Source organism: Bacillus rossius (genome assembly GCF_032445375.1).
Source record: "Bacillus rossius redtenbacheri isolate Brsri chromosome 4 unlocalized genomic scaffold, Brsri_v3 Brsri_v3_scf4_2, whole genome shotgun sequence".
Lineage (NCBI taxonomy): Eukaryota > Metazoa > Arthropoda > Insecta > Phasmatodea > Bacillidae > Bacillus > Bacillus rossius.
This window is the reverse complement of record NW_026962011.1, coordinates 19,686,605-19,702,303: the sequence shown is the minus strand read 5'-3', so window position 1 is coordinate 19,702,303 and position 15,699 is coordinate 19,686,605. Positions and strand designations below refer to the sequence as shown.

The window sequence follows — 15,699 nt, the reverse complement described above, 5'->3', positions numbered from 1 at the left end:
ATTTGGACCTCAAAATTCAAAGAAAAAAAAACTAAAGTATCAGTTAAAAATAAACATGAGCACTGTAATTGAATACCTACTAGGATAATTTAGGGTTATGTCAAAATTCAGACATATTCTTACACAGCTTAGAAACACACAAAATAGAATTTTCTGAACTACACCAGTTCTACGAAATGTTTTTCTAACATGGGATAGGTCCAGACAAGTTGTGTGTTTCTAAGTTATGATAGTTTTAAGCTAAGTGTTTTCAAGTTAAAAGATTTTTAAGTTATGATAAGTAGTACTTATTTGTGTGTTCCTAAGTTATGATGATTCAAAAAGTTGTGTGTTTCTAAGTTATGATAGTTTTAAGTTGTGTGTTTCTAAGTTATGATAGTTTTAAGTTGTGTGTTTCTAAGTTATGTGGTTCAGTATTGCATCTATCTAGTTCAATGATTTTAAGTTATGCCGTTCCATGATGTGTGTAGCTCAAAATACGTGTGTTTTGGAAAGTTGAATGTTTTTAAGTTACAAGTTCTGAGTTCTGATTTCTAAATAATGTTTTAAAGGGTGCTGTCATACTCAGAAACATGCAGTTTAGAAATACACACGGTAGAGTTTTTTTTTAATTTAATATGGTTCTAACTTTTGATAGTTCTCAATTGTTTTTTTTAAGATATGAAATTTCTAACTTAATTGTTAGGTGATATGTGTTTCTAAGTTTCATTTTTCTTAGTTATGATAGTTCTAATTGTGTGAATACGAAGTTTGTGTGGATCCCATAATATTTATAAATAATCTCCAAAGAGAACCGTGCTGGCTCAATGTAACTCACAAACACAGCTACTGCATATTATTTTGCTACATCAATAATACCAACTGTGTAAGGGTCAGGAAATAAAAAATCATTTGTTCATTGCTGCTTTTTGTTGCACAAAAATTATAATGAATTTCAGTAATAAAGATTCAAAAACAGATTATAAACATAAACAAATAAATTTAATCCGGGTTGCTGTACAATTATACAGCCTTAAATCAAATACTAAGACAATAAACATTGATTGCAAACTACAATAATTCTAAAGCTTAAGTATCCACTATCCAACAGCTAAATTGGCCCGATTCCCTAACCCACAAAAAATATTCCATCTTGTAGTCATACTGTGGGCTGAAAAAATTATTGTGGTAAATGTTTATTTATCTCTAAATCAAAATTCAGCCACATAATAATTGAAGAGATAGTGAATGAGAAAGAGTAACAAAAAAACAAGTCTGGCAATAAAACAGTGAGCAAACCAGAAGCATTACTCGAAATGAAAATATAATGCTATTCTTTTTCACAATATAGTAATAAAGATGTAAGTTTACAACAAAAAAATTTCATGTTTTTATTTTTTATTTAACTTTAGGTCAACATGTGGTAACAGAGATCCAACTAACAGTTATACATTTTAATAAAGGAAATACTTTGTAAAAAATATACCACATATTATACATTAGTTTAAAAAAAATCACCAACAGAACATGTAACAAAATTAATGGGCTTAAAATAGGGTACAACATACAGTTTTCAAAACAGGAAAGTTATTCATTTATTGCATGCACAATAATAGAGAATAAATAACAATTCTTATATCTTTTTGAAGAATGAATAAAACTTTTCAAAATTTCAAGTTTAAATTTACCAGAGATTTAATCTCACAAACCTTTTAAGTAGTTTTCTTCAAGTGGTCACACTACCATCTTATTCACACACACACACACACACACACTATACTGAAAAGAGCTTTGTAATGTCACAACTACGGATGATACAATTTTATAATAGAAACTGCCTTTACAATACACATTATGTTTTGTACCAAGACTAATTTGCTGTACGTCCTGACAAATGACAACATTTTAAAATTGTGGTGCAGGAGAGAATAAAACATCTGCAAATAACAGTGTCAAACTATCATAAATTGAGATTATTAATTGAGATAAAGCTTTTTGATAAGTGGTTCTACCACATTACAATGTATAACTCATAATAATTTTATGACCACCAACCTACATATGTCCTCATACACTAGATCAGGGCTACAGCTACGACTATTGGGTGGTATGGAATTTGGGGGGGGGGGGGGGGGGAAATCCCCTTAAGAGGCTATTTTTAATACATTTCTGCCTTCTTGAAAAGTCATTATCAACATAGGGTTTCATCTTTTCTTTTTTTTAATCACACACAATGCAGTAGCACTAAAACAAATACAAAATAATACAATTTTTACAGAAATTTTGTACTTCAAAAATGAGGTGCAGACTGGAGTGGATTATTTTTTTTGTTATGTCTTCTACAAGGGTTATGGACGAGGAAAGTAATAACCCTTATCACCCTACAAATAGAAACACCATTGGCAGTTAAAAGCATCATACAAAACAAAAAATTGAGACACCAAGGTGTGAGACATGGCAACCAAGGTTACACACAATACTCTATTAGACAGGACTATGAAATATGAAAACACCACATATATAATTACTTATTATATTTATAATCATTAGCTATGGCTGACAGTGACATCATAACCTTATTACAAATTACCTCAATTTAGAAGTATCCATTTTCAGTAAGATGCCTACGAGATCTTTAATAGTTCTGTTTAAAATACTTTCATCACAGAGTAACAAAAACTATGTTATTTTTTTTCACAAACTTGGTTAACTACCTACTTATTCTCTCTCTCTCTTTCTCTGCCATCGGCCATGACCAGCAGGAATTCTACAGAAGATAGTTCAGTATACTAACTATACAAGCAGTGTTTTACCACAAAGAAAATAGTACTGCTGCCTGAGGGTTCCAGGAAGACTTTATGAGAGGGACTTTTGTACAAACAACAGATGCAGTTTCAAAACATGACAAATATGTCAAGAGATCGGCCTTGGAGTGTTTACGAATTCATGGTCTCAAATACAGAATCTTTAATATTTCTAACAACTTTTGATGAAAGAAAAGTTTGAAACATGAATTTAGGTATTTCAGTAAACATAAATATAGTCTCAAAAAGAAAAAATTGGGCTCTGGAGTTTCTTCCACCCCCCCCCCCCCCCCCTTTCTAGAACAACGCTTAATTGCAGTATTATCTGCGAGGGCACCTTCATACATCATTGTACATGTGGCTTCTCTTTATGTCACAGTTAACAGTGTCCAATGGACATTACAAAAAAAACCTTAATTTTGACCTTTGACCTTTCTTGCATACAACCATTATGATAAGTTATCAAGGAAAATGCAAAAGTATAAGCGGTTTCCGAATAATGAGTCTGCATCCTTTACTAGTGCAGCTTTAACTAAAGAATACTTTAACATATAGGTTTTCAAGTAAGAAAATAGTCATGAAAAGAATTCCGAAATCTTCTGAAGCTAAAACAATCTGGTGTATCATAATATAGTAAATTTTTGTGGTCATTTGTTTTCCAACAAATTCTTCTCAATCTACTTTCAAGCAATATTTAATTTTGCACTCTCAAATGATCAATTTACAATGATAAATGCATAGAGAAAACCTGAACAGCAGTTTGCTGGTTCAAGTACAGACTATTGTCACTTGTCTATTAAAGGAAAAGCCATAGGCCCCTGAAATTCCCCATGGCCGCATGAAAGGATGCACACAACTCATCCTTTTACAAAAGGCTGCATCAGCAATTTGCAACTATTCAGATTGTTAAAAAAAAATGGCTGACATCCTTTAAAATGCACTTTCCTTTAGGCTAAAGGTATTAGGGAAAAGTAAAAGTAACATTTTGCAATCAGAGCATAAGTAGGAACGTATGCAGAATATCATTTCACATGAGAGTAGAATCACTTTGCCTGCTGTTTTTTTTCCCTTAGATTCTTTCCTTTTGCTGGTGGAAATGATACATTTCAATAGTTTTTTTTTTTAAGGATTTTGGGGAGAAATCGCTTACATTCCAACCCCCCCCCCCAAACAAACCTTGAAACTAAAAAAAAACACCTTACTGGTAGACCACCAAAGTAAATATAAGCAGTTAGATGACTTGGTCCTTCAAAAGTAGTAAAATTTTAATATATACAGTAAGTCCTCGGTTTACGTCGGGGTTACGTTCCTGAAAACCGCGACGTAAATAGAAACGACGCAAAATGAGCCATGTTTCATGCCACCGGCCGGCCGGAAGCGCTGGCATACAGACGTGACAACGGGCAATTTTATCAGCAAATGACAACCGACAGCGTGGGAAACAAGTCCAACTAGTACTTCTCAGCTTTATAGAATGGTTATTTAACCAGCTGCTTTATTACCTTTATTAATTGAAATATAAAGCAGCGGAGAGCAGGAAGCGTCCCTCATGATGTATGATAAGATAAGGCGGTGAACGTGTAGCTTACGCTACATAGCATAAATTAACTACCGAAGGAAACAAAGAATTATAAACGAATTATATATGGTGTTTTGGTTAAAATAAAGATTTACGGTCATTGTAAACGACGTTATTGTGAATCGGCGATAACTTAAATTGAAACATGAGTACTCAAACATTAGCGACGTTAATCCGAAACGACGTAAATCGGTACGACGTATATAGAGGACTTACTGTATTATATTTAATATATATATAATATATATATTAAACTTTAAATACTTTTGAAGGACCAAGTCATCTAACTGTGTGTGTGTGTGTGTGTGTATATATATTCAATGGGGATAGAAAAATAAAATTGAGGCTGCCTGTGGATAAATAACCGAATTTTCACAAGTAGTAAACAAAAATTAAACTAACCATATATAAATGTTGAAATAAAATCAATAAGTCATTTTTTTACGGGGCAAATATTTCCATTATATACCAAACAGATATAAGTTATACACCCTATATTATTTTAATGCTGCAGTAAAAAAGAAATTTAAAAATTAAATTTAAAGAAGAAGCAATGTAATGCCAGTTATATACTTAGATTAAACTTTTGTTTCCCTGCTTTAGAACTAAGACTATCACTTCAATACTGCAACATATCTAAAAAAATTATTGCTCTTTCAATGTGTGTCTGACACAAGTTTACACGAATCTACATTTAACAATTTTATTACATACACACAACCTTTATAACTTCGGCAAATTCGTAGTACGCCAGAAACCACGCCAAAATACACCATACTATAAATGAAATACTCTACAAAGAATTACAACACTTGAACCATAACATGATGACTAGAATGCCTAACTAAAGTCATGAGGCAGGCGTTAAAGGCACTCGGAGAGCTACAAGGCCCACGTAGGCCTATGGTGGTAGAGGGCGGGCACTTTCGCTACAGAACAAGCATTACTGGACATCCGGCTCACTGCACTTTGCTCTTCTTCGAGGAAGAGAATTTAGAGACAGCAACGTAGATGAGAGGAAAGTTCTGCGAAAAACACAAACAATTATTCAGCAATAAATTATGCTAATTCTAACTGCAGTCTATTAAATAGAGAGCATAAATTTCTACTCAGTCCTGTAAAATATAAAAATCCATTAAAGTGCCAATAACTGTAAAACCAATAATACAGGAATTTTCGTTTTACCTATATGGTACATATTTAAGTTTATACAAAAAAAAAATTATGTGAAAAATAAAAGTTGTTACTCACCTGAACTACAAAATAAATTGCGACCAGATAAAGGCCAATGAGGCCTGTCAGGAAGAGATCAAATACTGCTGGCTTCACACTGGAAAAATAAAGCCATTATCATAATAATCGTAAGTTCAAACGTTTAGTTTCTAGTGCAAAAATACACTCAATATTACCATCAAGTAAAACTCTCCACGCACCTGTATATGTTGACAATGGTTTTGGTGACATCGTAAAAAACAATCTCAGGATCCCGCTTATCAGGGACTAGATACGAGACCTTAACATCTTTTAAGTACCTGAAAAAAGGTTGACAATTTATGACACACACAAGTCATTAACATATGATACAATAACAGTTTGTATATGCTATGAATACAATCTGAACTGTAATTAATCTCCTTGGAACCGCTGTAAATTAAGTTCCACCCATTAAAAGTTGTCAGCAACCATTATTACATCAGACTGAAAATAAAGGAAGACACATATTAAGTGGAAATGAAAGACTGATGTGTTTAGGTTTAGGATCCAAAGGATGATTTATTACTAGAGGGGGTGAAAAATCGTAAAAACCATATAGCGGCGAATTAATGTGACTCGTTAATTACTTGCGATTAAATGCGAAAATCCCATATTCCTGCGAATTGACACTAAAACGTCTTATAAACACTTTGCCGGGCTAAACTAACATTAAAAATACATTTTACAATAATTTTTCATGGAAAATTTGACATTTTAAATGTTAATTTTTCACGCACATGTAATCAAACCCTAATCTAATATTTACTCTAGAAACAAACCACGCCACCATGTTGCCAAAGAATTTCTGCCAACACTTTTTTCGGCATTGTCAACAACTTTACAAACAATACGAAAGAAATAAAATATGGCCGCGGTATATTCTCTCTATGAAATTATCGAAATTACTGCGTACGAGTAGTGTCGTTGAATCTCGCAGGCAACGGTACTACGTGGTTGGATATATCGATTGACGATTCTCGATGTATTTCCGTAGCGCCATTTGCTACAGTACACATACGGTGCAGTAAACCTTTGCTTTGTTTTTACCGTTGGTTTTTACGCTATTTGTCAACAAAGTGTAGTTTGTGTGGATTTTTGATAAAGTGCTCACATTTTACCATACAGTAATTGTTTTTACGTGTTTATGATAATATGGGGCGGACCAAGTCCATTTCCGTACATTCGCGCGCATCGGAATATAAGGGCCATCATTTTTATGTTAGTGATAGGAATATTTTGATGTGCAAGCAGTGCAACCTTCGCATCAACTGGGAGAAAAAGGATACATCGGAAAAACATATTAAAACATCGGGTCACATTGACAGACTCAAGCAAATTTCTGAGCAAGATGACAGGAAACGACAGGCAACATTACCAACCACACTGCATAACCAAAAAAAAAAAGCAAAAATTGAGAAAGAGAAATTTATTGAAGAGACTGTGAAAATGTTTCTCAAAGCTAATATCCCTCTTAGAAAAATCAATGATCCAGCTGTAAGGGAATACATCAACAAGTACATTCCTGGTTCTGGGGACATACCCCAAGCATCTACACTGAGAAAAAATTATGTCCCTGTGGTTGATGAAGCAATACAAAAGGAAATAAAGCAAGCATTGCAAAACAAACAAGTTGTTGTTGTGGCGGATGAAACTACAGACAGTTTAGGTAGATGTGTATTTGCAGTGCTTTTTCGCACAGTGTCTGCAACAGCAGGTGCAAGAAGTATATTTGGCCAGTTGCTCATTTTTAAATAAAGCAAATGGCACAACATGCAGTCAGGCTATACTGGAGACACTAAATAAGTACAACATTTCTTATGACAATATAGTGGGTCTTGTATCTGATTCAGCCAGATACATGGGAACTTGTTTTGCTGCTTTAAGGACGATTCTTGGTGAAAATCTTATTCACTTTCAGTGCTGGGCACATAAAATTAGTCTGGTTGGTGACTGTTACCTCAAAGAATTTCAGGAACTTAATACACTGGTTGTAAAAATGAAAATGGCTTTTCTTCATTCAAGAAAAATAAAGCATGCATATATTGCATATTTAGATCATCACCATCCTGAATTACCTGCAATCTTGTTTCCAGCACCTGTACTAACAAGGTAGAATTTTATGGTTTACTTCGAGTTTCTTTTCAGAATGTGAGTTTAGCAACAGTAGCAGTGCCTATATTGATGAAATATTTGAGGATCAGTGCTTGAGCCAGAAGCTCAAAGTACAATTAAAATTTGTGAGTGAAACATGAAGTACAATGAAAGCTCTTATCACTAACTTGGAAGGTTCAGCATACCCTTATGCTCACAAGTTGTGGGATGAGTTGGTTACGTTGAAAAACAGTCTGCAGCGTTATGCTGATGGTGCTTTCCCACAAGGTACACTCAAGCTTTTGAATGAATATTCAAACATGACTAATAAGGAAGAAGTTAAGGTACAGATCAAGTCATGCATGCAAAGATGCCCATAGGCGTGCCTACAGGGGGGGCCAGGTGGGCCATGGCCCCCCCTAATGTAATCACTCAGATCGGCATTTTCTCTAATGCGTTCGTTAATATTCGTATATTCCTGGCACTGTGACACTCAAACTGTTTTTCAGTGTTGCAGCGTGCTAATTAACAATATTTTTTAAAATTTTATCGTTCTGGAAATACAGCCGCCTTAGTTTATTTAAAACACGAGGTCATGGCCAAGCAAAAAAAAAAATATTTTAAGAGGTTTGTTAAAGTTCTGTTGTCTGGATTGGTGTGTTTGCATTCACTAAAAAGAAGTTCATTTCAAGGTATATCTGGACCAAGATATTGGAAAATTCAAGGGGGGAAAATGTGTAAGTACCCTTTAAACATTGTCTATGGAAAAAAAAACATATTTTCAAGATTGTTAAAATTATATGGATATAAATATTAACTAGTAAACATATCACAATGATACTGCACAAAAATATAAACACGGCAATGAGTGAATGTATTTAGGCTATTTAACTTTCTAAATTCAGCTTCTGATTTAAAAATTTAGCAGGCCCCCCCCCCCCCCCTAATGGAAATGTCTGGGCACGCCTATGAAGATGCCTTCAGACATTGGCAAACCACATGGGTGGCACAGAAGCCAATCGGTTTTATCAAGGGGTAGGTGCTCTTTTCAATCCTGCTACAGCCGGCCAAAGACTACAAGTTGACATGCAAAAAGCTGAACAACATAAAAAACAACTCACATTTATGTCTGGCATGAATCCAGACACTTTTTCTGAGGGCTACTGCTACTTTAACAAGCAGCTGTCATCTAATCTGAGAGAAGGATGTGAAGTCGACGTAGTTCAGTTACTACTTGCTGTGAAGATCAAGTATCCTGAATTATCAGAAGCAGCACTTCGCAGTATATGGGCACCAGTAAGCAGCATCGAAGCTGAAAGGTTCTTCAGCAAATATAACTTGATAGTGACGGATAGGAGAAACAGGATGAGTGAACAGATTGTAGAGACCTGTTGTATGTTTTCTTTCAATTCCATTGACAACTATTAATTTAGTGCGAGGAAAAAAAATTTTGGAGTTGTGCTGCAATGTACATACAGTTTATTATCATAATTGACTGAAGGAAAAACTTATAATGGGTTGTGTTGTTGTGTCACAATTATGTTCCTTTCCATAACAAATGGATAAAAACACTTCTGTGTTGTGTTTGTGTGCCAATTACGTTGATTTTTTATTAAGTTAAATGATAAATGTTTAAGTTGTAGGTCCAGTTTTCTTTTTTTCATAGAATAGTTAGCGCTTATAAAATTATATAATATTGGTAATAAATGCTATTTTACACCCTCTCTATTTATTACAGTTTTGAGACCATACACAGCCGATATACCTATCTTGTTTGTTTGATAGGATTTTACATAACATGGTTATGCACACAGGCATTAGAGGCATACTGGTGTTAGTGGGACAGGATGATTAAATGTGACGCTCACTGGTGCTTCTAGCACAATATCGCCTCTAAGTGCACGGCCGAGGATTTTAGTGGTAAAACATAACATTATATGGCGGTAAAATGAAGATAAAGGTGTAATTAAAGTCCCTCTAGTGCTTTCAAAAATCTGTATCAGGAGTTTCATGACTAAAAATTATTCTGAAAACACACATTTCAGCCATTTTTAATTTTCTAAAATTATAAAAATACAGTTTAAAAACTTAATACAGAAACAGAACTACACATTGGGATAAAACTGAAATAACACCAAAATGCAAGTTAATACACTACAGGGCAGCAAAATGCAACTTAAATCATAAAATACCAACATTTTAAATTTAAAAAATTAACTAAAAAATTATTTCGATTAATATATTATACAAGAGAAATGTAACACATTTAACACAAAGGTCGTACCAAATTGATGTACTAAAAGGAGTTTTTTTTTTTTACTTTTTAATCTTTATAATAGTAACTCATTTTGTGCCAATCATGTGCATTATAGGCACATTTTTTTTTAATTTTAAAATAATTGAGTTCTTTTAATTTTTTTTCTTAAATTCTTTGCTCCCTGCCATTTTATTCAGCCCAGTGTACGGCCAGGCCAATTCTTTTTCAGCGTGTTTTTTTTCTCCCCCCCCCTACTTTCACGGGAGACTCGGCCTTTTAATTTAGCGCGTAAATTGTATACTGACTATTTGTATTGATCACGTGTACTTACATAATTTTTTTTATACTTAACATTGCTCCCTCTTTATTGACAGTTCACTTTCATGTGTTGTCCCTCCATATTCATATGGGGCTAGAGTTAATTGATAATAAAGTTGTGTATTTCTGCCACGATAATAATGAATTTTTCATTTGGGGTTTTTGGCTTAACTTTTCGCACAACACGTCTGGCACTCTGCCTGACCCTATTACTAGGGCCAGTGCTTTTTGTTATTTATGTTAACGTAGTTGAGGTAAAGTGAAGTGGACCTTCCCCTTCCCCTTCACGACACTTCAATGTTTTTACCCCATTTCCACCAATCCCGTTGGCGAATTCCGCCACCCTACCTAACGCCTGCATCCGAGGTAATTCGTACCGAATGGCATTTGTTGCAGTGCGGGTTCGAGGACAACCCTGGAACCCAGTTTGTCCTAGAACATCCCACATCAAGATTTTGGCCCAGCAGTTTCACAACACTCGGTGAAACGCCTTTGTCATTTTACTATCTCTCTCTTCTCGTCGTCTGCAGTTCACTATGCTTGACCGCCAACATATATATCAAGTCTACCTACTAAACGTGCCAGTTTATAGACTTTTTATTTTTTTATGTTATTGTTTTATTTCATATTTCTGAACTGTAAATTTATAATTTCAAGTGCTAGACAATGCAATGAAACAATTTTGTGTAATTATATGTAAACCTTCATAAGTAACCCTGTTGAGGCCCAGGCCGATTGTCAATTGTTTTTCAACTTTTTTAATAATGTTGTCTTAAATTTGTAATATGCAAACCATATCAAAATTATAAAGCACAGCAAAATAAAATAGAAAATTAATTTTTTATCAGAATAAATCGAATAGCTCGCCAACCAAACCTCGGCTTATCATTTATAAGTAGTGGTGCACCGATATGACTTTACCGATTACCGATTCGATTACCGATTATGAGAGCAATAATCGGCAGATACCGATTCAGTTACCGATTATAATGAACAAATTTTTTTAAGTGTAATAATGCACACAAAAATTTTTATTCCCATGTGAATTTAATTACAACAGTAGGTAAAATTGAGAATACAGTTATAATAACAGTATAAAAATATATAAAATACACTATTAAGTCATTGCAAAGTGTAAATTAAATTAACTTCTATTTATATTTAATATTGTAAACAACTTGAACTACAGTCTAATAATTGTAATTTACAATGGGTAAGTTTTTGTTGCGGAAACTAGCATTATTATCGACTATCACATAAGGTTGCATCGAGAAATTACCGTTTAACAATGTAAACATGTTGCTATATTTTGTTCACTTGAGTTTATAGAAAAATGTTTCCACACTTCACTTTTCTTCTCCCTAGTCGCCATTTTACTATAATTATATAAAAATGACTCAAAACCAATTCTAGCACATGAGATTTTATTAATGTTGACTGAATGTATGAAATTGTAAATACTTTTTCACTTTTCACGTCACATACAAATAACACAACCGATAATGTTACCAAAGACGCCCATAACGAGTTTGTAAAACGCAGTGTAAACTCAAAGATATCGGGACCACGATTTTGAACCGCTACTACGACTCGAAAAGATCGATTCTCATAGAATCCACTGCAACTGCTTGTGGTATTTTGATTGCGTGCCATCTATTTTACGTCTCTGGCTATAGGTAATGTACAAGGCCACTAAACAAAAGACAGAACAAAAGACGAAATGTAAATAAACGTGTAGGAAAAATGTATTTTTTATTGTTAGAGGCAATGAGATTTATTAAACTTAACGAAATATCTGTAATCTTGATATGACGGAGTTAGATGAATTTGGTAATATATACAAATATTACCGTATTTCGTCCTAAAATGTGTAACAAAATATTACACGGTAAAAACCTACTTAATTACGCCGGGACGTAGAAAATCGGCAAAGTAATCGTTAAGATACTCGCCGATTACGATTAATCGGTAAGTACCCATAATCGCCGATTACGATTCATCGGTATCCGCATCGGTGCACCACTATTTATAAGCCTTACGATCCTCTCCGCCATCTGTAAGCCCACAGGGGCGGTAATAAATTCTTGTTCACCCTCCTTAGTGCCCCTCTGAAGTATTATTGACATATCTTTTTATTATAAGTTTATCTTTCCAGTACGTTTCCAAATTTTTGTATCTTAGAAGTTTCTCTAAGAAATTACCTAATAAAATTATTAGCGCACTAAGGAGAGGCATAACAACTGGTAGCAGAGCGTGGTTTGGTTATAAGCTATAATTCAAAATAAATAATTAATATATATACATATATAAATATATTAAAGTATTTTGTTTGTAACTTAAATTTTTATGTACTATTTAATTGTTAGTCGTCAGCTGGAACCAAACCTGATTCACCAAAAGTGATTTAAATTAAAATTTCTCTCGCTTAATTTTACGTCGTTGAACCGACCTAACCCCTCTCACTCCCCCAAGGTCACGCATGACCCCGCGCGACGCCACGCCGGCCGGCGAACACACCTTATCTTTCACTACACAAGCGCGATCATCTTGCCCTCTCCCCCCCTTTACCCCTTGCCTGTTCGAGTGCCGCCCGGCCTCGTGTCAGGTCATCACCCCTTCTAACCTTGTAACGCTGTTGCGTCTTTAGACCGACAATTTTCTAGTACATATTTCCCTGGGCCATTCCTTTTAAGTTAAATTGTTTCTAGTTTTTTAAAGATCCTTGTTAGTGGATCACTCGGAACTACTCAAGCAAAATTATATACTCAATGATTTTGGGAACATACTTTCCCGACCTGCTGGTGTAACGATGAAATTATTACGTTAAATTAAGTTAAGAGGATTATACATTTATTTTTTATGTTAGTCCGTAACACCTAGTTTAAGTGAGCCGTTGGTGATGACCCACCAACGAAAACTCCATTTCGGGAGTATCTGGTTGTATTATAGAGATATAGATATATATAGCATAATCAGTTCCAAGATGATCACGCCGGAGTATATCCTCCGTGATGAGTTAGAGTACGAATTATCTTTCCGGGGGCTATCTGTGATCAGCGACGTAGCCACGCTACGCAAACGACTGAGAGCAGCGTTCGCTGACCAGGTACAGCCGTCCCGAACACATATAATGGACTTGGATCCAACTGCGGAATTTAATTCTGCGTGCACAAAATTCCACGAGCTTTGCAGCTATGCAAACTCCTCAGACAAAGACACAAACAAAAACATCTCATGCGCTCTCTCTAGATTCGCGCATATCAGCACGCGACTAAAAAATCTCACTCTTTTGTCACCACATAAGCTGAAAAGTGTTTACTGCACTGAAGTAGAAAAATGCAGAGAACAAATTCCCAAGCTCATCTTCAGATTGAGAAGCAAATTGGCCTCACTGGAGCAGACCCAGATGGAGAATGTAGACCCGTGTTCAAGCCCCAGGACACAACATCTCGCACAACAGAGTGAAAACGAACCGAGGGAAAACTCATCACCCACACCCTCACCTAGCCCTCCACCCATCACCACAACTCCAAGTCGCCTGTCATTTCTCATTCTCTACTCCTCATCCTCGCACCTCATGTTTTCCTCCGTGACTGTCATGGCGACCGGAACTCTTTACGGTACTAACGTCACATACACCCGCGACCTACCCCCATACACCGCGCATCTCTTCCCATCTTCCCAATGGATGTACCTTCCAACCACCAGGGCAGTTCCTCTCAACCCCTATAACCAATTCCCATCTGCCTTTTCATCTCTCCAAATAAGTCCCTCCATTTCCTACTTATCTCTGGAGCCACAGACAGCGCACTCGCCGTACATTCCACAAACCCAAGAGCCTTCACCCACGACTCCTCACTCGGTACCGAACCCAGGTCCCGCACCAATCACCACAACCACCGGAGCGGCAGCCACACAAAATTTCTATGCAAAGATTCCACACCCTGTGGAAAGATTGCTGTCAGATTTCAAAGAAGTCACAGGCTTAGATCCAAACAATTTAATTTACTTCCTCAAACACACAATCAGGCTAAAACAAAAAGCAAATATCCCAGACAAGGAGCTTTCCTTTCACGCAACCACCTTTGAGTGAACGAGTAAAACACTCGTTATCGAACAAAATCTCTCGTTCGATCAGTTCCATGAAGATGTACTTAATTTCTTCATACCAGCGCGCTTATTAACCAATATCCAGTTAGAGTGGTATAACTGGCTCCAATAAATAAACGAGGCTTTGCCCCACTACATCGCCGACATTAAATTGGCGGCTCAGGTACTTCGTTTGCAAGTCTCCGAGGAAGAAATAGTTTCAAATATTCTTGACGGAATTAACTCTCAAGAACGATCGCGGGCAGTTTTCCAAGCCCGACCGCAAAATTTTGCAGAGCTTGACCGCTTGTGCATCTCCAACACAAACGTGGAGTATGCTGACCACCAGCGGAACAGAGAGACTAATTTCACAACGCAGCAATACGCAAAGAGAGCAACAGAAAATAAACAGCAGTATTCTAATACACCTTTCCAACAAAGACACAGCCATGAACACTTTGCTAAGCCACAGTACAAAGATGAGCGAATACTAGTTTGCAGATACTGTAAAAAACCGGGACACTACATTGAACAGTGCTGTGTAAAAAACTATCCGCCCAATTATTAAAATTTTCAACACTCAAAAAACATGTAAATCGCTGGCCAGGAAGAATCCTTCCTGAGCCAGCAGTCCAAACAACAGTAAGAAATTTTTGTTTCAAGGGGGAAGTATGCGCGAATCATGTGCATTATAGGCACCCTTTTTTTAATTTATAATAATTGAGTTCTATTAATTTTTTTTTACTTAAATTCTTTGCTCCCTGCCATTTTATTCAGCCCAGTGTACGGCCGGGCCAATTCTTTTTCAGCGTGTTTTTTTTCTCTCTCTCCCCCCTTTTTACTATTTTTAGCTTTTAGTCTGCCCTAAGAAGTCGCAAGTTAAATTTTATTTTTTCTTCTTCTTCCAACTTCCTTCGTATCCATCATGGTTTCGAAAGCCAACCGTTTGCTAACGCGTCGGTCTACAAGGCGGCAGCCAGGCAGCTGAATTCTCCCCGCAGTGGTGAGTTTTTTTATGTTTCCACCAATCCCGGTGGCGAATTCTGCCACCCTACCTAACGCCTGCATCCGAGGTAATTCGTACCGAATGGCCTTTGTTGCAGTGCGGGTTCGAGAACAACCCTGGAACCCAGTTTGTCCTAGAACATCCCACATCAAGATTTTGGCCCAGCAGTTTCACAACACTCGGTGAAATGCCTTCGTCATTTTGTTATCTCTCTCTTCTCGTCATCTGCGGTTCACTATGCTTAACCGCCAACATATATCAAGTCTACCTACCACCCGTGCCAGTTTATAAACGTTTTTATTTTTTTATGTTATTGTTTTAT

The 15,699-nt window shown here is 36.0% G+C and overlaps 1 protein-coding gene across 1 annotated transcript in view; it reads right to left on the bottom strand.

The window, feature by feature from the left end:
• Window positions 1–890: 890 nt before the first annotated feature.
• LOC134542363 (BOS complex subunit NCLN) overlaps window positions 891–15,699 on the bottom strand; it is a 39,346-nt gene continuing 24,537 nt past the window's right edge. The window contains exons 11-13 of the mRNA XM_063386535.1: window positions 5,796–5,894; window positions 5,614–5,692; window positions 891–5,387 (exon numbers count right to left, since the gene is read on the bottom strand). Of these exons, the coding sequence (XP_063242605.1) occupies window positions 5,322–5,387; window positions 5,614–5,692; window positions 5,796–5,894 (244 nt within the window). The 3' untranslated portion in view covers window positions 891–5,321. The remainder of the gene's footprint in view (window positions 5,388–5,613; window positions 5,693–5,795; window positions 5,895–15,699) is intronic.